The sequence below is a fragment of the Etheostoma spectabile genome, chromosome 7, assembly GCF_008692095.1.
Source record: "Etheostoma spectabile isolate EspeVRDwgs_2016 chromosome 7, UIUC_Espe_1.0, whole genome shotgun sequence".
In the NCBI taxonomy this organism is placed as follows: Eukaryota; Metazoa; Chordata; class Actinopteri; order Perciformes; family Percidae; genus Etheostoma; species Etheostoma spectabile.
In genome coordinates this window covers 3,028,151-3,055,384 of record NC_045739.1, presented here as the reverse complement: position 1 = coordinate 3,055,384, position 27,234 = coordinate 3,028,151, and the positions used below count along the sequence as shown (strand labels likewise).

At 38.3% G+C, this 27,234-nt stretch overlaps 1 protein-coding gene across 1 annotated transcript; it reads left to right on the top strand.

The window, feature by feature from the left end:
• The first annotated feature begins 283 nt into the window (after positions 1-283).
• Positions 284-26,736, top strand: LOC116693127 (immunoglobulin-like and fibronectin type III domain-containing protein 1). The gene is made up of 27 exons (XM_032521836.1): positions 284-506; positions 4,817-4,879; positions 7,715-7,774; positions 9,603-9,725; positions 10,149-10,288; positions 10,427-10,526; positions 10,757-10,799; positions 10,905-11,079; positions 11,859-12,054; positions 12,458-12,730; positions 12,875-13,348; positions 13,832-13,966; positions 14,115-14,273; positions 15,952-16,095; positions 16,842-16,958; positions 18,057-18,181; positions 19,684-19,825; positions 19,957-20,250; positions 20,918-21,214; positions 23,792-23,971; positions 24,067-24,195; positions 24,378-24,686; positions 25,329-25,414; positions 25,560-25,752; positions 25,851-26,147; positions 26,230-26,556; positions 26,659-26,736. Exons 2-27 carry the CDS (start codon positions 4,834-4,836, stop codon positions 26,661-26,663), a joined length of 4,569 nt encoding a protein of 1,522 aa, XP_032377727.1. The 5' UTR covers positions 284-506; positions 4,817-4,833; the 3' UTR covers positions 26,664-26,736.
• The last annotated feature ends 498 nt before the right edge of the window (positions 26,737-27,234 follow it).

Here is a 27,234-nt window from a genome sequence, read left to right as displayed (position 1 = left end):
GAACGTAATACACTACTAACCCTTTGCCAGTTAAATATGTATGCTATAGGTAATGTGGTATTTGTTAGATAGCAGAATTTAGATACCACAACAAAAAAATTAACTCACCCATAATTTCCTGTTATGTGAAAGATGAGTGCGTTGTCATCAGTAATTACCTCAGTAAGGATAAACTTCACCACTAACTTGTCATTGGCAACCCTTCCCTTTTTCCTTGGGCTATTCCTCCCTCCTTACCTCATGGAGTGCCCCCACCAACACCCACCCTGCTCCCCCACCAACACCCACCCTGCTCCCCCTTAATAATAGCCCACCAGCTTAGAGCATCCATCTGCCTAAACAGAAGAAGCCTCTCCATGACAGTTACTCTCTAGGCACAAGCTTGCAGGCAGCAAAATCAAATGTGTTCTCCCAAAGAATTTAATATCCAGTAAACCCCAGGAGTCAGCAAGTTTATACCATCTATAAACTAGTCTCAGTGGGAGTGAGGACAGAGCTGTAGACAGGTAAACCACTCTTCATCTCCGTTTTGTTTGTTTGTGTGTGATCAAGGGGTGCATCCTGACCATGGGTCAGCCCGAAATCCAGGTGGATTACAGTTTATGAAATGACAGCAGTAGAACTGGGGAGGGTTACAGGATGCTCTTGTCAGAGGTTTCTATTTAGAGGAAGACCGAATCAAAGATTTGTTGGTCTGTATTGTAGGCATGGTTGTGTGTAAAAGACTGATTATTCTATCCTTTACACAAGCTGGTTTGTTACTAGATTCAGTTATTATTGTAACTTTAAATGTTAAGAAAAAGATTAAAAAAATATTCAGCTGTAGTAATATGAAAAATGACTCCTGACCCACCCCCAATCGCTCTCTATTTCTCAGTTTATCGTTTTATGTACCAATGGTGTACTTTTCACTTTGTATACGTTGCTGGTTTAAGACCATCTAATTCTGAGCATTGTACTACTGAGAATGAAGATCTCCGAGCAGCAATATTCTTCTGCCAGGCTTGATGTAACCACATGACGGTGTTACAGGGTCACAGCTAACTATAGCTTGGGAGCTGTGCGCCATCACTGTTTGTCCTGCACTCAATGTGACTCGGCCTCTCAATGACCACCGTCTTAATGTTTGTAAGCCCTCAGATCACTCCTGAATAGAATATGTATAATCTTTCCTGTCAAAAGAACCTTTTAGTTAATACTTAGAACATGTGTAACATTATACTGCTATCTGCTAACTGCTATCATCCCATTATGAACACATTCGTAAAGACATCCAATTCAAGTTCAGAGAACCTAAAAAACTATTTCAACAAAGTGTTTCACTTAAACTTTTGAACTGCAATAACTGGGTGAATAAACATTTGTTTTGTACCCCTATTCGCACGTATAGTCCCAATGTATGAAATGCCCACAGAAATTAAAAAGCTTTGAGTCATAATGAACCTAACTGGTTGACCTCGCTCCACATGTTAGCCTCAAAGCCCGGGTAGTTTCATATTAGTAAGGCAACCTATAACACAAGCACATAGAGTTAGATCTGACTGTGGCAAAATGTTCATCTTAATTAAGTAATTGGTGGTTTACAAGCCATTTGTTTTAGTCACACAAAGAACTGAAGGCAACATATAAAGCTCAGAGTACTATATTAATGACTAACTTTCACTGATCTACTTACATAGATTGTTATTTTCTACAGCAAGTCGTAGGCCTACCTGTAAATTTGAGAACAGGGCGACATGCTAACACATAGGCTGTGTCTCATTCAGCATTTACATAAATATTTGTTTATGCTATTATGGGCTAACAGTTAACATAAGCAATGTTTCCATCCACACGAATTTATCCAAATTAAGTGATATTGAATAAAAAATGTCTTTTGGAAACAGTAAAATTCAATAGAATTTCATGAACATAGACTCAGATGAAATACGTTCGGTGTCATCTGATTTTATCTTGATCGATTTACGGCTTATGCGATAGATGCTAATGGAAACGTTATTTGCCAAATAAATAATGAATTGCGATTAAGTTTGAGGTAATTTTATGGTTGCAACCCGTAACAAATTTTAGAAGTTTTAGTTAATTTCCGCCCAGTTTTTCTGCTCTGTTTGCACACATGTCAACAAAGACAGACGTAAGTGGACGAACAAGGAGACAAGAGACTTTTTGAATTTAATTAATCAGGAACCCGTGAAGGAAATGTCCAACAAAGGTTACGACAAGCCGTGGGACGTCTTCCGGAGTAAATGGAAGGCGCTGAAACAGCGAGACATGTCTTAAAAAAAAAAAAAAAAAAAAAAGGGAGTTGTCTTGCAGCGGTGCCGGAGTGAAAATGAAAGGAAAGTTGCATCTGCATCATCATAGCGATGTGTTAATAGCGTTGTTGTTTTCTTATTACAGTGCCTTGCGAAAGTATTCGGCCCCCTTGAACTTTTCAACCTTTTGACACATTTCATGCTTCAAACATAAAGATATAAAATTTATAAATATTTTTTGTGAAGAATCACCAAGAAGTGGGACACAATTGTGAAGTGGAACGAAATATATTGGATATTTTAAACTTTTTTAGCAAATAAAAAACTGAAAAGTGGTGCGTGCAAAATTATTGGGCCCCCTTGCGTTAATACTTTGTAGAGCCACCTTTTGCTGCGATTACAGCTGCAAGTCGCTTGGGGTATGTCTCTATCAGTTTTGCACATCGAGAGACTGAAATTCTTGCCCATTCTTCCTTGCAAAACAGCTGGAGCTCAGTGAGGTTGGATGGAGAGCATTTGTGAACAGCAGTTTTCAGTTCTTTCCACAGATTCTCGATTGGATTCAGGTCTGGACTTTGACTTGGCCATTCTAACACCTTGATACGTTTATTTGTGAACCATTCCTTTGTAGATTTTGCTGGATGTTTGGGATCATTGTCTTGTTGGAAGATAAATCTCCGTCCCAGTTTCAGGTCTTTTGCAGACTCCAAGAGGTTTTCATCCAGAATGGTCCTGTATTTAGCTGCATCCATCTTCCCCTCAATTTTAACCATCTTCCCTGTCCCTACTGAAGAAAAGCAGGCCCAAACCATGATGCTGCCACCACCATGTTTGACAGTGGGGATGGTGTGTTGAGGGTGATGAGCTGTGTTGCTTTTACGCCAAACATATCGTTTTGCATTGTGGCCAAAAAGTTTGATTTTGGTTTCATCTGACCAGAGCACCTTCTTCCACATGTTTGGTGTGTCTCCCAGGTGGCTTGTGGCAAACTTTAGACGAGACTTTTTATGGATATCTTTGAGAAATGGCTTTCTTCTAGCCACTCTTCCATGAAGGCCAGATTTGTGCAGTGTACGACTGATTGTTGTCCTACGGACAGACTCTCCCACCTCAGCTGTAGTTCTCTGCAGTTCATCCAGAGTGATCATGGGCCTCTTGGCTGCATCTCTGATCAGTCTTCTCCTTGTCTGAGCTGAAAGTTTACAGGGACGGCCAGGTCTTGGTAGATTTGCAGTGGTCTGATACTCCTTCCATTTCAAAATGATCGCTTGCACAGTGCTCCTTGGGATGTTTAAAGCTTGGGAAATCTTTTTGTTTCCAAATCCGGCTTTAAACTTCTCCACAACAGTATTACGGACTTGCCTGGTGTGTTCCTTGGTCTTCATGATGCTCTCTGCGCTTTCAGCAGAACCCTGAGACTATCACAGAGCAGGTGCATTTATACAGAGACGTGATCACACACAGGTAGATTCTATTTATCACCATCAGTCATTTAGAACAACATTGGATCATTCAGAGATCCTCGCTGAACTTCTGGAGTGAGTTTGCTGCACTGAAAGTAAAGGGGCCGAATAATTTTGCACGCACCACTTTTCAGTTTATTTGCTAAAAAAGTTTAAAATATCCAATATATTTCGTTCCACTTCACCATTGTGTTGCACTTGTTGGTGATTCTTCACAAAAAATGAAAAATTTATATCTTTATGTTTGAAGCCTGAAATGTGTCAAAAGGTTGAAAAGTTCAAGGGGGCCGAATACTTTCGCAAGGCACTGTATAGCTTGATATGTCTCTATCAGCTGACACATGAGCACTGCAACTTGTTCAATATTGATCATTTGTTGGTAGACGGCGCAATCCATTTTGTCTAGAAAAACTTTGTTTGCAAATTTTTGCTTGAATGTTGTGCAATTCAGTGCGAAAATGAATGGAAACACCTTAATTTTCTCAAATCAATTTCATACACCCATTTGATCGCAAAACACCATGTGACGTCATTACGTACAGTTTTTTTAAATTCGCTTTAAAGCCGTTGGATGGAAACACACTTTCACCAGCTTTATTCACACATAGTAATGTCGACAAACTTAGTCCAATGAGGGGAGAAAAGGAAGTGTTATAGCGTTCCTTGTTAACGCCTTTTCTCTCTCGCTCCAACGTTATTAGCAGGTAGAGCGAGCTACAACTGACAGGAAGAGAGAGAGAATGCATCACTGCAGCCAATCAAGTCTGCTCAAAGCGATGGTCTTTTTCACAAACAGATTGCACGTAGGGGGGGGGGGGGGGGGGGGGGGACTAGCTTCCACTTAGGGGGTTCTATCTTGCACAGCGCAAAGCCTGACACAAGTGTCTTTGCTAATTTAAGACTGACGCAGTTGTCAATTTCCTGTCCAGCGCCCGTGACTAGTATTAGCGTGCGTCTGACAGGGTGGAGGGCGTGGCTTCGTGATGGTTGTCGTGATGTCGGCCAGCCATCACAATGGACAATGAATAATGCAAAGTAACACTGATGTCTGGACCAATATCATTGGTACTAATGGTTATGTTCAAAATTTATTTGCAGGTCAAACGTTTGACAATATGTGGAAAAGGACGAAGAACACAGGTCCCACTACCAACAGACGATGTAATGTAGAGAAATTCTTCCTGCTTCAAATTTTTCTTTTTCTTTTCCTTTTAACCCTCATGTTGTAATCGGGTCAAATTGACCCATTTTCCTATATCAATGTTCTTTTTAACTACCCAAAAGAACATGATTGATTCCACACAATGCTCTTTGGCAAGTACAAATCTCTACTTTCATTCATTTTGGGGCGTCTTATTCAATTTTATAGCATTTAAAAAAAAACAGATTGAAGTGGTTTTGAAATAGTATTGAGTAAAAGTTGACATATTCCAGTCTGTGATTATCCATCATCATACATTCCTTTAATTTAAGTCTAAATAATTCCTAATTTCTGCATTTCTAATATAGTATAATTTCCTATAAATGAGGTTTATTGACTATAAATTCCAAAAATAACTGTAAAACTAAAGTTAATAAGTTTGTGTTTTGTAGTGTTGAAAACGTCAAAAAAGTGACAAACATTGAAAAACATAAGAAAAAGTAAAAAACATCAATTAAACAGCATCAACAAAAGTGTTGATTTTTAATTTTTACAGGAAGACAGCCCAAGGGTTAATTGACTTAAGAAGCAATTAAAGGAGCAATATGCAGTTTTGGCCATTTCTTCGCAGTTCTCTCGCATTTTGCTCGCAAGTTTCTCCATAGAGCTTCCCCTACAGCTTTGGAATAGATATTTGGCAGCTCCTATGTTTACTGTGTCTGACTCCTCGCTCGGTCAGTCTACTGTTTCCTCTTTCTCTGTTCCCTCGATAATGCTTTCCTAAGTTTTTGTTTCTTTTGAGCTGGCTTGGCCATGACAATAGTGTGAAAAACTCTGCTAAACTCCATCGCTACCTTGTTAGCCGGTTTCTTAATGAGCGGACCTGTACAGTGCCATTAAGCAAGTACATCACAAGACCTGCTGTCAAACGATACTTCCTGATGCTGAGTCCGCCAACTCCCGGCCAAAAGTTGAAAGGATGTTTTTTCCTCTCACAGGCGCTATGGGGAAGCGAGACGACCACCATTCAACTCAATATACTCATATAACCATTCTAATGACTCCGAAAGCTGTTCAGTTAAGGTAGATTATGCTAAAAAACTGCATAGTTCCCCTTTAAGTTATCTGGTGTCCATCTATTGCAAACGTGAAGTGGTGCAAAAGCAGAATAAAACACAGTCAGAGAAACTGTATTAGTTTAATATTAAAATAATAAAGCAATAGAGATATATACGCATACATTCAATTAAATAACACTTTACTGTAGGATCTTCTGTATCGTTTCACTGAAATATATACTTGTGAATAATTTGAAAAAACAACAACATTGACAACAGTGTTTCATAACACTATTTGGCGGTGATTATCTGTAATGAAAGCCTCCATTAGTCTTTGACGTGAGCAAACCAATTTAATTACTGTCTCATATAAAGTGAACTATGTGCAAGTTAATTCATAACCAAAAGTGGCAGAAAATGAGCTGCCAGTAATCCTGCCAAAACATAACATATTGCTGAGTCAATAACCAATTTAGAGAGTAGACAAGCACACCATGTCACACTGACAGATTGGTACATCAAGACAGTGGCTTTAAAACACTTTGTAACGTGAAATGGTTTTTCTATCAGCAAACTGAGTAATGGCCAGGCTTCAACACTACGTCATAGAAAAACTGGACAGATATTACAGTATTTGAAATGGAGAATTAATAGCCATTGATTTCCTTACTACTACCTTATAATATTTCATATATGTATAATTATGAAGGTATTTAAAAAGGTTTTCTTTTCAGTTACTTTAATGTTCCCACAACATCTGTAAAGGGCATGAAAACATTCACTACAGCCACTATTGTTAACTCCATTACCTTATTAAATCCATGAGAACTATTCAAGTTGGAGTTTGCCCTATTGACAGATACTTCAAAAGCCAATTGACTAAAGGTCTTCTCTCTCAGGCTTCAGTGATAAACTGAGGATGGGAAGAAAACATCCCTGGATTAAGGTTGCCTGCCTGCTGCCCTTCAATATGGCCCTTTCAGTGCTTCCGTTTATTCAGGCCTCTATGAGCTTTCCTTTTCCACATTACGCCTGACTGAGTCACTTCCAGCCTCTCCGCCCACTGTTTATTTCAGTCTCTCCCTCAATCATTTCTGTCTCTCTCGCTTGCTTTTTTCTTTATCCAACTATCAATCACACCTAAAAGCAAACAGGCAAATAAATGCTTCACTTGTCTTTAGGCATGCACGATTAAGCATTATAAAAATCGCGATCTCGATTCACCCTGTTCACGATCTTTTTTAAATAACTGACTTTTATTTTATTTTCTTAATGACTTTGATTCTCATTTAATTTTATGAGCCAACTGCATCAAAAACACCACAACTATCTTCTGTGAATTTTAAACATAGACTGTATAAAATAGGTTTTAAAGTGCTCCCAAGCACTGCAATGCTCTCCCTTCTCTTCAATTGAGGCTTCTGTGTTTACAGGCGTGTGGTGATGTGCAATGGTCTATAGGCGCCAATGTGTGTAGTAAAAAAAAAAAAAAATTACACTTCGTTAGAAATAAAATCGTGGCAGAAAATCGTCACGTCAATTCTACGCTAAAAAATTGTGATTCATATTTTTCCCCGAATTGTGCAGGCCATCTTGTCTTGGATAATCATCAACATTTCTGCACATATAAGGAAATCCCTGCAAGACATGAAGTGATAAACCATTTCTGTTGGACATGTATTGTAGAGAGATAGATAGATAGATAGATAGATAGAGTATTAAGTAATGACTTACAGCCATGGCATAGCATTTACTAATATACTTCTAACTGATCTGGTGTCATTTCTTTTTACCCAGGTTTCTCCCTCGTTCATCAATACATTCAGCGTTTTAATGAGGTGTCTGGCAACAAGTCAGGTGAAATAAAAGATCCGTTTAATTTCCTGGTAGACAAACAGAATGTTTAAGGTCTCCATGCGCTACTGTACTGTTTGAATACAATACTGACCTACATCCATTATTATGAATAATGGAATAAATACTGAATAATACATTGGGTATTATTAGATACAGTGTGAGTGTGGCTTGACCGGTCTTTGTTTTAACAACATGAAATACCTAGTTGCTACCTTTTCAAATCATTTGCCCTCTGTTACATATTGAACAGGGTGGTGGTTGTCCTGTTTCAGTCCTTGTCACAATAATCATTAATCCCTGGATTAATGTTGCTCTTCATCGACTCCTGTGATCCTCTTATCTTTGCACTTCCAAAGCCTGATAAGAATATGTTCAACAGCAAAACAGGTAGGCAGAGGATCACAGTGTGGATTTCATGCACTGCTGTTTGAAATGCTTGAGTGAGTTATTGTGTGTATTTATTGCAGCTTTAATGGCAATGTATTGAATATGCTTAGAGCTGAAATGATTAGTGGAGCAGTTGGACAGAATGCTCATCAACAAGTATTTTGAAATGTAATAATCGTCTTTTTTATTCATTTTTTTTATTTGACAAATATGCCATTTGCTGCTTTTCTCCGTTTTCTATCAAGTGGGAAGTCTTTAAGTTTGACAGATTTTACATTTGATAGTCCAAGTAATTCATTAAAATAAATCAATAATTGCAGCTCTTATGGGTACATCTTAACTCTTGTGTTGTCCTTTGGGGCAAAATTTGACCCGTTTTTAAAGGTTTTTGCATCAGAAATATGTTGTTGTGGTTTTTTAACCAAAAAGCCCAAATATGACATGGATGCATGAATGTACGTTGTATGGAACCCATACAACATTCTTTCCAGGTGAAATGAACGATTACATTCATTGAACTTTGGGTGTTTTATTCAATTTTTTTTCCATTTAAAAAACATGTTTAAATGGTTTGAAAACAGTATCCTGACTGGACTTTGACATAAACCAGTCTGGGATCCACTCAACAGCCTATTTATACTGTTATTTGTCAAAATAATTCATAATGTCTGCCTTGTGAACTAAAAAATTAGGTAAAATGTCATATTAGGTTTATTGACCATGAATTTAAAACAAAACCTTGAAAAAAGTGACACTTTTTTTAAAGTGTAAAAATCATAAAAACTACAAAACGTTCACTTTTGACCTGGATGGACAACAAGTTCATGGTCGAAGGGAAGACAACACAAGGGTTAACATGAGCTAGTTTGTACTATGAGAATGTGGGTTACATAATGTTTAACATATAAAGATGCGAGCACACTCTGAAATTGTGCTCACACTCTCTGTACAATCAACCAGGAGCAACCCAATATGTTTGTACATTTGTGGAAATGTAACATTACAATATATTTTTAATAATATTTTAATGGACCACCACTGCTGTACAGCAAGTTCCAAGAGGTACAGTGCAACTTCATTCTCAATACTATCATTTCATTTTAGCTGACATGGGCAGTGAGTTTTACAGTTACAATAAACTACAATAAAGCTACTAACCTGACAACAATTTTTTCTTTTTTCTTTTCAAAAAGCTATCATTTCTTTAACACGCACACACAAATAAACCATCAGTGGGAATGTGTGTGACATTCCTGACCTCTGCTGGTGGCAATACAGAAATTCTGTTTAGCTCTGCCAAATGCAGTCCTCCCCCATTGGTCTAAATATTTATTTTAAATGCCACTGTGCTAGTTTTGGTTTGTTTTGAATTGCAGAATGTAAATTACTATGCTTATGATTGACATTTCTTTTTTTTATTATTTTTGCTGGCTTTGTTTAGCTGTGATCCGGAGAAGATCTAAGACTGCTGGAGTAATGATCACGCAGTATTTAGTAGACATACCAGAGGGAAAAAGCACCCCAGATGTCGAGAGTAAACCCATCCCAGTTACTATCAAGGAAGGTGGGTTTTATAACAGAGCACTAAAATTAATGTATATTTATGTAATTATATAGTCACCTAAAAAATTAAAAAAAAGGGTGCATGAAAGTTAGGGATGTGCAAAAAAAGAAAATCAATTCAAGCTCTACCAAAAATCGAATTCCAAAAATATATTATTTTTTTTGTTTTGTAATGGCGTGCATTTACATACTGTGAATCATTTTAATTAAGAATCGTTTGAGTTGCAAATCGATTTTTAAAATCAAATCATGAGTCTAAAAATTGATATTGAAATCGTGACATTTTCTGAATCGTGCACCCCTAATGACAATAAATGATAGTTGATTTTTGTTGGTTAGGTTCATAGCACTCTTTCCAAATATGAACCCAACTGAAAGTCATAGTTGTGAAATTAAAGATGCAGTATTTTCATTGATCCTTTAGGAAAATCAGCTGTTTTCAAGATTGTGGTGAAAGGGGATCCAAAACCAGAGGTGTCATGGAGAAGAACTAGAGGGCCTATTTCAGACAAGGATAAATTTCAGAGTAAATATGATGAATCGACAGGAGAGCATATATTAGAGGCGAGTGACTAAATGATTTTATAAAACAGTAAAAATATTTTTAGTAGTTACTGTTCATGCCGAGTTTAAAAAACTGTTTTCAAATGTGTGAATTTAATCTGTGCATCTGATAACTTGCCATGTCATTTGTATTTCTAGATTATAAAAGTGACTGGTGCTGAAACAGATACATACAAATGCTATGCTGCCAACGAGTATGGCAAAGCTGTCTGCACAACAACATTAAATGTTATTGAGGGTAAGAATTAAACACAGAATTGTGAAATTTGGTTTTGATTGTGCATGGCAGGGAGTCCTAAAGTCTTTAACTGGCATTGTAATGTTGTAAACACTTCTTTTAATTTAAATACTTATCAAAAAAAAAAAAACTTTACTAATGAGTAGTTCCCCCCATAGTTTTATCTGACTTGAAATCTAAAGTAAAGCTGTAAAAGACTAACAATCTTGAGCTGATTTTGCTGCTTTCAGCTTCAAAGAATCCATCAGACTTCAGAAAATTGCTGCGAAGAAGGTAAGAAAACAGTAATGATTGAAATATTGGACCAAATATTTCTGCATGTGTGTGCATCTTATTATTGATATGTGTCTGGCCATAACATTTGTCCAATCCCTTTAGTAAAGTAGAGGAAAAAGCAGAAGGGGAAAGTGACGAAAGATTCTGGGAGGCGATGCTGGACGCTGACAGGAAAGACTATGAGCGCATCTGTATGGAGTTTGGTGTTGCAGACTTACATTTGATTCTCAAGAAACTGGAAGAGAAGAAAAAGAAGATGGTGCAAAATAAGTGTGAGGTATGAAGTCAGCTTTCAAAGAAGATGCATTACCTTCATCTAAATTATCAATTAAGTTCTTAAGCTATGTCGGATTTGTCATTTCACAGAAAACATCTAGCACTGATTAAACTCATGTTCATTCTGATTAGTCACCATATTATTATTATTATTATTATTATTATTATTATGTTGTGACACCTAATAGTTTAAGTGCAGCTTTCAGTTCAAACGCAGTTATCAGTTCAAATCAGATCAAGAACTGCATTTGAAATATTGATGCATGAAAATATATTATCTATCTTTCCTGCTCATTTCATCTCATAATTCTAATAAGTATCTGACTCCCATCTCAGTCAGCTGTTTCCATCTCTTGTCAGTTGTAGAAAACAGCTATAATTATGTAAAATAAACATGTGCTTCATTAGATCTGGAAATTAAGCCTAAAAGTTACATATTAAGACAAACTAAGATCTCTTTAGCTGTAGTTTTACACTGACTGTGTCTGTGTAATCATTCCCTGTTTGCCATATAGTGCATTATGTTTACTTTCCACTTTAATTTAGGAAGGGGCAGCCCTACTAATTAAACATCAATTTACTGCAAACTATTATTGTGAATTATTGAGTGTCCATTATTTTGGAAAAAATGAGTTAGTGAAGAAGTGCCGTGTTGGTCTCAAACTTGTTTACTTAGATTGTGCAGATTTTAAACTGGAAAATGTAAATCATTCTGAAATCCCCCTTGTTAGTAGTCAGAATATAAATTAATGGTTTGTAACTATTTTGTGTACTTGGTAGGATGGTGCGATTCCTTATGATGAAGAGGCAACAGAGAAACACAGCCTTAAGAGTGTTGGGAGGACAAAGGATTTTAATAAGGGCCTGATGCAAAAGGGCAAGAGGCTCGAAGGGGTGGATGAAAAAGTCAACCTCCTGGACACAGAGCTGGATCTGGTGGATGAAGACGTCACCCTGCTCTCTACCGAGTTTAAACGTAGGTTCAAGAAAGGAACAGTGGTTGGGATTTAAACAGTTATAAATATTTCTGTATCCAATTCCTGAAAATCTTAATTTGGCAAGATTACTCTTACCCTTTTGGCAAGACAGTTTTTTCACTATTCACACTGGCAAAAAGGAAACAAGTCCTGGAGAGTGATTCATTGCCTCGCTTAATCACTAATGATTTTACGCTGTGCATTTGCTAAATGACTTGTGGAAGAGGTGATAAAGGTTGGTTTTAGTTTACATATATAGACTTTTCTAGTTCAGAGATGAAACACTTTACACACAAACACATTGTGTGGGTCTTTACGTCTCTATTATTTGTAATAGCTTTGTGTAAGAAACTACATAGATGGTTTGATGGGTTCACTTAATTTTTCTATTGATTTTTACAGTTTCCAATGTGGACTTTGTTATTAAAATTCAGGAGCTTAAAGCTTCAGAAAGAGACGATGCCCTCTTTGCGTGTGTCCTGACTCACCCACTACCCAAGATCACATGGATGGGCAAGGGCAGCGCCCTGGAGGATGGAGAGAAATACACCATAACCGTGTCAGACCACAAACTGATCCACCGGCTGCTGATCAGGGACTGCAACCAGCTGGACAACGGCATCTATTCAGCTGTGGCTGGCATTACATCCTGCAGTGCCTGGCTGGTTGTTCAAGGTTAACACCTTACAGTACAATGTGCCAGTAACCAATTTGTCAATGTGTGCTGATGTGACCCTAATTGCTGCCATAATTATGAGTGATCTTCACAAATAAATGTGAGTTGTGTTGTCATGTATGTTTTATTTTATATCCTCTAAGCTGAGAGTGAGCCTGCATCTGCTGGACAGAAGAGAGCTCGTAAAACTGCCTTGGCTGGTGGAGCACAGATTGATCTTGAGAAGGTGGCCAGAGAGCAACAAATAAAAAACCGAGAGGAGATGGAGAAGATTTTAGCAGCGGTAAAAGCGAAACATGGAGAAGGACAACTGAAGGAAGGAAAGTCATTGACCACAAGTGGAAGAGATGGTGATGGTGTAATAAGTACAGTCACTGGACCGGGTAAATACAGCGGAGCAGTAAAGGACAAGCCTAATGCCGCGAAAACCAGTGCCCTGTCTGAGTCAAAAGGAACCAAAGGGAAAGCCAAGATCAAAAACTCAAGAGGCGACGGTCCAGAAACAAAATTAGATGCTTCAGGGTGTGTAACACAAGCAGGAGTGCAACTGATAGTAGATGACCCCAAGAACAAGAAACACACCAGATCAGGTCCAAGGGATTTTGACAAGGTAACAGGTAAAGTCGATTGATGCCTTACAATGCACTTTTCAGACTGCACTACAGTGAGTATTCAGTGGTGGCTACAATGTGTGTTTATGATCAAAACACACAGAGTTGCTGCTACTTCAGAGTTTATTCATTAATAAACAATGGTTGTCAGCTATAAGATGGCCTTTGTCCTTTAGTAACAGAAAAGCCCTTTTATCTCACTGTCAAAGTTAATAAGAATTGATGATAAATGATTGAGCATCTTATTGTTTTGGGCTTACCTTTTACCATACATTAGAAAAAAAGGCCCATCTATATTTTGCTAAGGTTATTGTTAGATGTGAAGCCTTTAAAAGTTGTAATAAAATAACAGCTGTACATTTAAATGGCCGACCAGGTAACACAAACATGACTATAATATTAGGCTAGCTAAAGTGGTCCAGGAGGAGAGAAAATGTTGAATGGTTAAAAAACAGTTTAAACTATTTTATTATATTTGACATACCACAGATACCAATGATGGAAGATATTCTGAAGGAGGGTATTCTGACGGTGGATATTCTGAAGAGAATGAGGACCTCACTGGATCTGCCAATAATTTAAGATACATAAAACATGGTCAAGAGACAGAACATCAACAAATTGGTAAAATGTAGAAAATGTACCTCATACTATTCATATTTATGCAAATGGTCCATTCCATTTCCTTATGATTGACAACACTTTTTGAAATGTGTTTTTGCTTAGTTAACATCCAAACTAAAACATTAATCCTTCTTTTGACCATATGCAGAGTCTGGCGGCAAAAGAGTTGATGTAGAATTCAACCAGATTCAAACATTAGCCAGAAGTCAAAACGCAGCGGCTGATTCTAATGGAAATAAAGACTCTACTGGGTCCATCCGACGTCCAAGGCGCACAAGGAAGGTCCAATGGAAACAACATGCATCTGGTCAGAAGCAACAGAGATCTCTTTTCTGTGTTACAGTTTGTAGGCGGTCCCTAAGCACTCTAACTGCCAGCTCAACACCAGCACTAACCACAGCTGAATTAGCACAGCTTTCATGCATTTCTTTCACATCTACTGCAGTCAGATTCACTGTGTTCACTCGGGAGGAATCACTTCACATGAGTAGGCACTTTTAATGACATTTTGAAAAGGGCTGCACAATTATGGCCAAAATGATAATCACTATTATTTTGATCAATATTGAAATCACGATTAATTATTCATACGAATATTTGTTCATTTTAACCAAACAAATGTTATTGTCACATAGGCTATTTATAACTGCTTTCACATCCATATTATGCTACATTCCTCTTAAGTTGAAGTTGTATATGGATTTCGGTACATATTTCAGTACCTCATTACAGTGCCACTGAAGTGTCAGCGCTGCTCTCTGATGCTCCAAAACAGACGTTAGAGGCAACAGAAACATCGCTGCATGTCACGCTAGAAACATTAATAACACCTTACACAGCAGGTAACCTTAGCTACAGTAGTAACGTGATTAACAAGGCTAAAATGCTAAAAAAAAAAAAAAGTATGACTGTATTTCACTGCAGTGGATTCCAACAGTGGGACACACAGTCTGCCGCTAAAGCTACAAGCTGGTGCACCTAACTTTTTAATTTATTTACCAATTTTTTTCTTGCATCACCGTTAACGCCACAATTTCAAGGTCACCTTTTTATCATGCTCCATATACATTACGTAAATGATTTTAAACAAGAATAAGGTGTAGGTAAATACTACTTTATTCTTTAATTAATTCTTTTAATTTTAAAAAATGGTTTAAAGAGCTTCACTGAGCAGCAAAACTAACACATTTAAGCAAAACAGAAAGTGCTACTGTTTGAAAGTGTGTCCCTGAACTGAGACCTGACATTTCATGGATCAAAGTCTTAAAGCTGGTCCTTCCTTTCTGTCGCATGCCCTCACATTGCCAACACCTGGAATTTGGCCTTCTTCCCTTTAGGCCTTGGCTAAAACTGCTTGCCACACTCCCTAGCATCAAATCCTCCAAACTCCTTTAGCCCACTAAAGTGGGATGTTTAGAGGCTAAAATAATGTTTAAAACTTTGCCTGTTTAAGCCTATTGGGTGCTAACTCTAACAGGGGGACTGATTGTTTTAGTTCTTCTGTCTGAGAGACCTCCAAATTTACAACAAAAAAAAAAGAAAACTACATGTTGAAATTGACCGGAAGTCTTCTTAAAGTCACACGTCAGATTTGTTATATAGTAAAGTACATGCAGAATAAACAGTCTTTATTGCTGTGATTTGACCATTTCCATTGAATGTACAATGATGACAACATATGTCCTTTTTTTTGTCGGGTTTTCAACATAAATCACTAGATTGAGCTTCCTTTGTGATCCTTCTGTGTCTAATCTAAGGAGAGTAAGTGTACAAAACTGAGTGAGTATTTAGAACATTGCTATGAGGACTATTTTTTTCTTCAATTCGGTATAATGTTCTTTTGAATGTTAGTAAAATTAACCCAACTGGTGGAGAGATTATGCTTTGTTTTAATGATGAATTTGTAAAATGTAGCACGAGGATTGTCTTTGGTTGGCTGAGTGAACTCGGTGAGATGTCTCTAATCTGAGTTGCTCTGCTTCTAGAGCAAGATCCAAATGGACAAGCAATTGACGATGAAGGAAGTGAGGATGGATCAAGTGACAGTGATGAGAATGAGGACTCTACTGGCCAGGTCAAGCATTCAAGTCGTTCAAAGCAAAGCCAGCAGCCGCAGAAAACAGTCAACGGTAAGGGATCTGAAGTGGTGCATTACTGCATCAAAATGTAGTGGGCTATGGGTTAATGGCCACAAATAAATTGTTTCTCGCTTAACCCTGCTGTTGTTCTCGGGTCAAATTTGCCTCCTTTAAATAAATGTCTATTTCTGAAATGTGGGTTTCTTTTTAACCAAATTACCACAAAAAAATGGATTGGATTACATAAAACGTTCTTTGCGAATACAATTGATCACTTTCATTCCAGACGAAACTCATCTGTAACGGTTAGACAAAATAATTCATCATCCCAGCTTTTTTTGACTCAAATATTAGATATAATTCTAAAAGGAGGGTTATTGACCGTGAATTTCAAAAAGGTAGAGTAAAACTAGTGGTGGAGTTAGTTTTTACACTCGGAAGGACAACACAAGGATTAAGCAGTTATTGTTCCACCATGTGTTCTTTTGAGTGGAAGGCAGCATAGGACCCATAAACTTATATATTTCTGTTCTGTATGCGCAGAAATAGTTCTAGCTTTATCAGCATGGTTTTCAGTCTGTTTTCAAGCACGTATGTGTAATGTGTTTGTGAAGCAATTTCATATTAGTTTAGTTAGCCCCACATATTGTATAACTCAGTATTGTAAACGATTTGTGCACCTTCGGACGCCATTATAATTAAATAATTTCAATTAGATGAAGTGTTTGTAAAGTTCAAGGTTGAATATATAGAATTCTTTTATTTATTTTATAAATTTGTTTAAAAAAAACAAAAAGGAGAAAGTACATGTCCTGAAGACCACAATAAGGGTGACAAGACTGAAGATGCAACAGACACTGCCACCCATTCAAGGCGTAAAAGACAAGGCCCAAGGATAGAAGATCTGGTGATTGGTAAGTAACCTTAAAAAATGTAATGACTGAATCATAGGACGCGGCTCCAACTGGATGTATCTGTGTCTGTTGATCCAGTAATCAAATAATCAATAGATTCACTAGTCTTTTCGGTACAACATTACACATGACTAATTGTACCTGGTTATAATATATGTATAAAAAAAAAACTTGTTATGGTTACAGTTTTTTAGATATAGTATCAGTATAGTGCCCTTGACTTTATATAGAGGCTGTATATACTTAGAACATTGTTATAGTTTGCTATGACTAAGGAGCCTAATTCAGCCACAAGAACCTATAAGCTTCATAAAAGATAATTATTACATAATAGGGGCTGGGTGTTGAATTCAATACGTTTAGCATCAACCACATTGCCTCTAACGTAAATCTCATCAGCATCAGTTAGCTAATAAGCATGCATCATGCTTCTACCAAGATGCTTGCGATTGGCTTTCTAATGTTACACGGCGCAAAGGCAGGCAGGAAAACATACGCACAGAGGCTGGGCTCACGTAGTAGGAGCTGCAAAAATAATGTACAAAATTGGTGTCAATGATGTCATTTATTTATTTTTTTGAATTGGGTATCGAAAAATGTATCGCTAAGGAACCAGTATCAAAGTCACGGTATAGGTATTGAATATTTTTTAACGATACCCAGCCCTATACCTATACCATAACATACAGTACAAAATAACTGTATGTAGGACAGCATTTGCTACTTTGGCACAGCAGGGAGCCTGTCCAGAAGCAGATGTACACTGCAAGGCCAAATTGTTTTGTCGTATTGATTTGCTATATGACAAGGTCTGTTCCTGACAGATTTCTTTGGCTAGAGTCAATTTTTTGTCAACAAAAGACTATACATTAAATAAGAAAAGTAGGTTGTAAAAATATTGTATCACATGTAGGAAACAGAGAGAACACAAAATACTCCCTGCAGAGAGTGAAAACTATCTGAAAAAGTAAATAAATAAAAACAAAACAACTTTAGGAAGAATAGCTGTTGCTAATTTCTCTATCATTGTGTTAAAGCTTATTGATGCAAGTCAAAATAATCATGATGCTTAACTGTTCACTGTGTTGTGGGTGTTAGATCCTGGGGTTCATTTCATCTGTGGTTTGTCTGATGTCCACGCTATCATCAATGAGACTGCTGAGTTAACATGTAAGCTCAGCAGTGAAGACTGTGAGGGAGTCTGGTTCAGAGACGGCAAAAAGGTTAGTCGTAAAGGTCAAGCTCATCATTTTCTTCTCAAGAAAGCAAATTATACATTAAATTATTGGAATTGTCTTTAGTCCAGACTGTAACCGGGCTTTGTATATCAAAACAGTGACAAACGGAGTGATAAATAAAGGATAGTTGCTGCATGGTTGCTGAAATACATTATAAACCCAACTCTGATTTAATTTTACTTTGGTATATCAGGAGAAATATCTATTAAGAAAGTGGCATTTAATGGATAAACACACATGAGTTTGTTTGAGCAAAACCAAACAGGTTGGGTGTGAAAGGATCCTAATGGGGCTGTTGGATTGAATTCAAAAAGTCCAATATAATTTGAAAAGTAAAAAAATCAAATTCTTTTTCTGACATGCTGCGGCTGGAAATTAGAAGAAGGATGGGCATAGTGGGAATAGTTTTAACATGACTGTAAAATTGACATCCGAGCCAAAAAGCTTATGTTATCAATAGTTAGCTCGTTCTGGTTTCCTAACTGCGTTGCGAGTTATAGAAGCTTAGCTGGGAGCTTCATGGAGACAGCTAAAGATTATGTTAGAGTAACTACAGAGTTAGCTTCAACTTCATTACCTTCCTTACCTTCTAACAGCTGTCTTCTCAGTAACGTGACAATCTGCAAGAAACAGTTTGCTTTTAAAATCACTACAAAAGTAGTGATAGTACCATTTGTCTTAGTTATCAATGCCGTTAGCATCGTGGCTAACACTATTGTTGCTTAGTTTATGACAAATCGCTTAGGCTGTGCTTTCTAACATGATGTAATTTTCCTAACCAAGAAACGTTAGCCTTTACAACAGAGCTGCTTCAATACACTTGTTAGATAATGTTTCATTAGAGAATTCTCTGTTGATTTGTGTTTGTTGCTGTGTGTGGTGGAAAATAATGTAAACAGAGAGTGGCATGACGTAGATCCCCCTCAAGGCCAGGCTGATGCTGGAAGTCCCTCTAGTGGACAGAACACGTAACAACCACATGCTTATAGTGAAATTGACAATGCATAAGACTGAGTAGCGTAGTACATATTTATAACAGGCTACATATTAGCATTAAATAAAAAATCTGAATGGTAATATAAGAGGAAGACTCACAGTTCTAGATACTAAGACACTTAACATGCAAACGCAACGTCCCAGTTTGAGTCCAGGTAGGGACCTTCACTGAAAGTCCCCCCCTCTATCTCTCTCCTCATGGTTCTTCTCCATATCTCTATTGTGCACTTAGGCAAAAACACCAAAACATAATACTAAGAAATCACTATCACTTTCTTGATAGCAGTAACTGGAAATTACCATTGGTTTCATCAGTTATGTACCTAAAACATTTGGCAGATGTTTACATACTTTGAGCCAGATATTTTGCAACAACAGCGGCAGACACAAAGCCCTGTTCCAGCAAGCCCTTGCTGATTTAAATAACTAATTAAATCGTTGTTACTTGAAAAGTTTTTTTTTTTTTTCCCTTTTCATCTGTTCCTTTTCAGATAAACCCAGATGACAATTTCCGTGTCACTAAAGATAATGCAATCCATAAATTAGCCATAATCAGGTGCAAGGAAGAGCACTCTGGGAAATACCGCTTTGAGGCAGACGGACGTAAAACAGAGGCAATGATCAGCGTCCAAGGTTTGAGAATTTGTCATGATGCAATATAACTGGAGAAGGGGGGAAACTTATTATATTTACAATCAAAATCAGATCACAGTTAAAAAGCATATAAACAGTGCAATGACACTAACTGGCCTCTTTCTTTGTAGATCCCCCGAGGTTTAACCCTGAAGATCTGAGTGCTTTCACTGAACCAGTGACAGTTAAAGTAGGGCACAACGCCATCTTCAAACTCCATTTTGTAGGCCATGAACCCATAAAGATTAAGTGGTATAGAGAGGGAGAAGAGCTCCTGGAGGACAACAATACAAAGATAGAGAAATCTGCGAGTCACAGCCGCCTGCTCCTGAGCAGATGCCAGAGGAAGGACACTGGAGAGATCAAGATTAGGCTAAAAAACGAACATGGCTGCATAGAGGCAATTTCACAGCTAATTGTGCTTGGTGAGTCAATGAAGAACAATGCATAAATTCAAAACGGAAACATATTTGTCACCCACTGACTTTTTTTCTCTTCTAGATGTAAAATGTCAGACCACCTCAAAAGAAAATAATTAACTCAAACTCCTTCAGGAAAAATCTAAAAATCTAATCATTATAGATGCCAAAAGGATGTGATTAGTGCAGCAAGCTGTGTAGTAACTAAGAAGTACCTTGCTCTTGTAAGATCATAAGAAAATCAAACAGCAGTGTCCTTAAATTATTCATAGCTCATCCACATACAGTCTTTTCTTCAGTGAAAAGAGAGACATTTTACTAAGCCCTTCTGTGCCTCGACAAGATTTAGGTACTTTTTTCCATCTGTAGCTCTCACTCACTACTGCACAAATTACTGCAAAAAAAAAGAAGAAAAAACATGTTTTTTGTTGCACTTGAAGTAGAATCCCTGTTGGTGATAATCTGACAAGTTCAAGATTTGTTTTGGAAATACCCTTTAGTGGTTGACAAAAATTATGTTCAAACCTCTGCTACATCTGCCATTGTTGCCAGCATCAACAACTGTTATTATTCACCATGATTATCTCCCAATGGAAATGCTGTTTCCCTAGTATAAATGCACTACTCGCTCCCACAAAAGGATTTTCTAATTTACAGCTTTTTTGTGTTTCAGACAAACCCACTTCACCCCAGGGTCCTGTAGAGGTAACTGAGAGCTCAGCTACATGTATTGAATTAAGGTGGAGGCCTCCAAAGGATGATGGGGGCTCACCTGTGATTAACTATATCCTGGAGCGACAGCAGGTGGGACGAAACACCTGGAAGAAAATAGGGGAAATCCCAGCTGTGTGCAGCTACCGCGATACAGATGTGGACCATGGCCGGAAATATTGGTACCGTATCAGGGCAGTGACTGCCGAGGGTACGAGTGAAGTGATGTTGACTGATGATATGCAAGCCGGCACACTAGGTGAGCCAAACTGGTACATGTGTAATATCTGTCGGATCAGTTTGACCCACCCACTAATCTATAATCCTAAAGACAGGGATGTAATGGATGAAAAAACACACTACTGAGCTTTATCTTGTGGTTAAATGTCAGTTAAACCTAACTGAACACATTTATCGAAAAATGATGAAGTGCTTCTCTGCCTATTTTTCTCTTGGCACTATCAATTAATCTAAAATTCACCCACAAGACCAAACTACTGACTAGAAATCTGCCAGTCACACAGTGACAAAATAAGCATGCAGTCAATTTCATTGTCAACAGAGCAAAGACTGCAACCTTTGGGCTAAATGCAACTTTCCTTAGGACTAGTTAAAGCCCTCAGGCCAACTGACATAAAATGTCATTAAAAAAGTAACACCTTGTTTTCCTTTCCAGATCTTAAAATAGTCCACTATGTTCACTGGGATCAATGAATGTGTCACATCCAGAAAGTCTCACGTAGGATATTTAAGCCTTCTGATGCACAACAGGCAACAAATAAAAAGCCAGCAGAAAATAAGGCACAAGGCCACAACAAGCACAGGCCCTGTATGGCACAGCGGCCAACACAACACAAAAACAATAGTCCTAATAAACATAATGCACTTACTTATTGAGGTCTGCTTGAAAAACTCCATCCACCAGTCCATCCTTCGTGGAGTCAACGTGTTGTAGAAGTTCCCCATTTAGGCCATCCGTCTCACCAGTTTATTACAACTCCACAGAAACTTTAAAAGTCGTCTATTATGTGTGAAGAAGACCTCCTCAAGGCCAGATCCAGTTTTTTTTTCCTCCACAAGTTTTTGCTGTTTGATAACAATAACAAAGATTGGATTGCAGAGATCTCTATTGCTGCTGGTTAGCCACACAGTCTTTTACCTTATATCTGTCTATTTGCTGATCAACGAACAGAAATTTCTATCCTTAAACATCAGGCGCTATAACTTCTTAAGTTCATTTTTTTCCATTACATAGACTAGAAGGTAGCCTAGTTATTGTTGAAGGTATGTAGAATATGTAAAGAATTCACACCAATTGAAGAAGTATTATTGATGTATTAACTCGATACTTGTCTTTCTACAGTAGCCTAACGTAACTTAGCCTACGTGGAAACAATGTTATAATGTGGCTAGCATAACTTAATGACAATGACAGTTTCAACCCACAGTTTCTTAGCAGGTGTAGCCTAACATAAACCCCATGCTTATAGACAAAAAGAGTGCAAAAAGAACGCGAACAAGACAGTTCGTGCCTTCCATTTTAAAACACTTCTGATACTTCAGCACTAGCGGTTTGTTAATTAATTACGGGATTGGGGAAGGTAGCTAACGGTAACGCTAGCTAACTTTAGCTAAGCATCCGTTTTCTCGAGCCTATAAACCCCACAAATTGTTTCCAAACAACCATATACAAATTATTCAAAGACGGCGAGGCTTATATTAATCTGTAGCCTATGTCCTAAATCTGTCTGCTTTGTCAGTAATTAACATTTTCTAACTAATTTTCTAAATTACTCACCAGCACAACATTTGTGCACAGTTCCACTTAGACCTCAACAGGCAGGTGTGGCTTATGCCAATTAAGGGCGTGACGTGTGCAACAGGTAAACAGAACAAATATCAGCAGAGGCAGGTAAACATAGTGTCTCTCACACGGTCTGACATCACTTAATCTAAATGGAAAAGTAGTGTCGTTGCTGAAACTTCCAAGCAATGAAAGTTTGGCATTTTTACCACATTATACTTTTTTTTCCCACCCGACATTTGACTTGTCATAGTAGAAAAAGCACATATGTTTTAATAACATTATATTCAAGTGTCCCAGTACAGGAGTTCAGCCATTATTAATACAATTATTTACACCAGTGTATTTCCTACAGTGACATGTGGAAATGTTCTGTGAAAAAGAGCATCAGTTGATCAAGTGGCATTACTGCCCCCTGCTGTGCTCCATTGCTACTGGTCTGTAGCCTACTCTCTCTTGCACCATTAATACCAGAACTTGTGAGGAATGAGACACAAGTAGATACAAGTCATGCCAGTCCGTCAGTCAGTCAGTCTCTCTATCAACCTATGACTGATGTAAGGCTGTATATAACTGCTATTGTCATTAGTCAAATTGCTTGTTTTTTTCCTAATCAACAGCTCAAAACCCAGATTGTTTTTCTTCTGTATGAAGGAGATCAGCTGCAAATTCTTACACCTGAATTTTCCTGATTCATTTCCTTTCACTTGACAAATTAATTAAGAGACTGGTCATTTCAGCATGAGGCTGGTAATAATAACAAGAATAGCAATAATAAAGTGTACATGTAAACTTTTCTAAAACCAAGGGATTTATCTATAGAGTAAAATCAACACAAAACCTGACCCTGATCTCTGATGTCAAAGCACTTTGCTTGATTTGTAACACCAAATTCTCAAACCTAAGTATCTTATTGGTAGATTCCTTTTAATCAATACTGCATTGCTGCTAAGCCGAGAACTACAAAAGCAAAGTTCTGTCTCTGTGACTACAACCTTTACTAGCACGTCCTTTTTTTGTTGCATGTTTCAGCTTTTCCTGGCCCGCCAGCACCTCCAAAGGTAGTCAGCGCCTATGACGAATGCATCAACATTTCCTGGGCATTGCCAAGTAACACAGGAGGTTCACGCATCCTGGGCTATATTTTGGAGAAACGCAAGAAGGGGAGTAATCTCTGGACCGTTGTCAATGCCATGGATGAAATAATAAAAGGTCTACATTTTTATTTGACTCTAGTTCAATCTACTGGCACTGACGACCTTAACATTCATGTTTTGTTGTGGTTGTTTCTCTGAAATGACTTCCAGAGAAGAAATATGCAGTGAAAGATGTTGTGGCAGGAATGGAATATGAATTCAGAGTCACTGCCATTAACCTATCTGGAGTTGGTGAATTCAGCAACCCCTCAGAGTTTGTATTTGCACGGGATCCAAAGAGTAAGTATTGCAACACCCAACAATAGATGATAGATTGCGCAAAAACATATTCATGAAATATCATAAAAACAAAATAAATGATAACATGTATATATTTGTCGTGACTTTTAATAACCCATCTGATTAAAACTGATTAAAGTAAAATGTTTGTTCATTGGATTTGCATGACTTGTGTACCCCAGAGCCACCTGGGAAAGTTACAAGCCTAAAGGTGACAGAAACGTCTTACAGCCACTTGGTCCTGACTTGGACCAAGCCCGAGGTTAAACCAGGCATACAGGATGAAGCAAAGGGATACTATGTTGAGATTCGGCCTGCAGAGTGCATTGAATGGTCCCGCTGTAACAGCACTCTCATCATCACAACTTCCTTCACGGTGAAAGGCCTTAAGTCCATGGACATGTACTGGGTGAGAGTGATAGCGACTAATGATGGAGGGGAGAGTGCTCCCGAGGAGCTGTCCAACTACGTCCTCGCAATGCCCTCACCCGGTATGTCAATAGAAAAGTTAAGAAACAATTTGTCTTGGTATGCATTAACATTTTGAAACTTTCCCATATCCATTCTGTTTCACGTAGCTCTTAATATTTATCTTTTCTTAATGCTTTTCAACAATATTTCAGTATTTTCTTGTTTTTCAACAAGGTCCTGAACAGGTGTGTGTGTGTGTGTGTGTGTGTGTGTGTGGTGTGTGTGTGTGTGTGTGTGTGTGTGTGTGTTTGTGTGTGTGTGTGTGTGTGTGTGTGTGTTTGTGTGTGTGTGTGTGTGTGTGTGTGTGTGTGTGTGTGTGTGTGTGTGTGTCACAATGTGCATTATATGGATGTAGGTTTTGTGATCTGTCTTGTTGTTTTGTTGATGTTGTCATATTTTTACTGTTGGATTTAAATTGTGCCCTGCCTAGGGACTGCAGATGTAAATTAGCCTAAGGCAATGCATCAAATGGCAACATTAACACATAAATGAATAAAGAAATATTTATGTATCATTTCTTAGCCTTCAAAATGTGTAACTCTGTGGATAGAATTAAACAGAATGCATATCTATGTCTCATAACATATTCCACTGTATGTTAGAACCTTGTCGGTTTAAATATTTTCCAAAGCACTTGTCATTGCTTTTGCTCATTACTCTAGTGAGGCCAAAGTTCACAAACCACAAGATGAAGAGCTTTATGGTCGTGAGGGCAGGAAACTCTGTCAGGATCACAGTGAACTTTGAGGTAAGATTCATACCTTTTATACCTAACTATAATATTGGTAACACACTGAGGCAGACCGTGGTTTCAAAAAAGAAAACCCTAAAGGTTGCTACATTCAGGCCTAAAATACTCAGTATAATACTAATGTTTTTTTTTCTTCTAACAGGCTTCCCCACTGCCATGTATTGTGTGGCTAAAGGACAATGGGCCAGTGACAAAGCGCGTCACCATCAGTAACTCTGATAGCTCCTCCCAGCTGCTAATCCCCTCCTCTGAGCGCTCTGATACTGGCATCTACTCCATTATGGTGAAAAATCTTGCAGGACAGGAAACATTCAGTACAGAGGTCAGGGTCACAGGTAAAATTTGAATTGTCATGTACAGTATGTATTCTTTTGCTACATCAATGTCAAAGATATGCCATGGGATGAGCCAGTGAAACCGATAGAGTTTACAGATGATCCAAAGCCTCCTGGACCGGTAGAACTGGAGGAAAATGTGCCGGGCACAGTGACGGTGACCTGGGAACCTTCCCCTGATGAGAAGCGTGATGACCGCCTCCACTACACAGTGTCCAAACTGGACTCTACCAAACGCACATGGACCAATGTGGCCGACAGGCTCTTTAATAACAAGATCACAGTCAGCAATATCATGCACGGGAGGGAATATCTTTTCCGGGTGTATGCCATAAACGACATGGGCATATCTGCACCGTCGGAGTCACCAACCTACGGGAAGGAGAAGAAGAAAGGTGCGTTTGTGCATCTCAAATAACCTCAAACGGTCACTGTATCAGGAAAAATCTAATCTTACTGTCTCTCATGTCGTTGTAGGAAAATTTGTGGTGAGCGTACCGACCAGAAAGGACTGTGATTTGCGATGTGCGCCAACCTTCATTGTACCTTTGAAGCTTCACACTGCACCCAAAGGCTATGAATGCTATATGAGCTGTGCAGTGAAAGGGAATCCGAAACCTCGCATCACGTGGTATCGAAATCACATCAGCCTAAACACCAATACCAACTACTACATCTCCGACACCTGTGGAGTTTGCTCCATGTTAATTCTCTGCGTAGGCCCCAAAGACATGGGGGAGTATACCATCACTGCAGAGAACGCCCTCGGACGGGCTGAGTGCTCCACCGTCCTCAGTGTCAGAGGTGAGACAGAAACACACCAGCACTTTAATTCCAAGGATAGGAGGAGTTCTTTTTTCTTTTTTGCTTAATGATCCTAAATCAATTCATCTCTCTTCCATACAGAGTGAAGACACAAGGCAACACAAGATGCACAGTAGAGTTAAAGTGATTTTGCTGTTTGGATGTAAGGCACCAGTTGCAGTAAGACAAATATGTAATATTGAATTAACTGGATTGCTAATAAAAACAATGTCTGTCTCAAACAAAAAATTGCATTGGGAAACTATATTTATCTTACAGCAAATACATAATAACACTATGGTTGTTGATTTTTGCTCATGTCCTTCCTGAGTCTTGATTGAGCCTGTCATAGCAAGACGGTTCTGGTCTTCTCTTTGTGCCTCATGGGTCTAAATGGTCTGGATTGGTGTGAATATAATATGTGTAAGCCCTGTGAAGGACCCCTGCCCAATATGAGCTGGCATATTGGTTCCAGTCCCTCCCCACCTCACCCCCCACCCTCCCCCACAACCCTGCAAAGGACAATGAAACCATTTGTCCAAAACAAACACCTTAAAATCAGAAAGCACAAAGAAATGTCAACCAGCTGTAATGGACCCCCCTCACCCAAATCAACAATGCATTCTGCATTGGCGAGATCAATAGAAACGAAATAAAGGGAAATAAAAGATACAGAAA

Coding starts and splice junctions, on each gene's coding strand:
- LOC116693127 (XM_032521836.1), top strand. CDS start 4,834: ATGTGGAAAAGGACGAAGAACACAGGTCCCACTACCAACAGACGAT. Junction 12,731..12,874: donor TGCCTGGCTGGTTGTTCAAG/GTTAACACCTTA, acceptor ATATCCTCTAAG/CTGAGAGTGAGCCTGCATCT. Junction 25,415..25,559: donor GGATCACAGTGAACTTTGAG/GTAAGATTCATA, acceptor TTCTTCTAACAG/GCTTCCCCACTGCCATGTAT.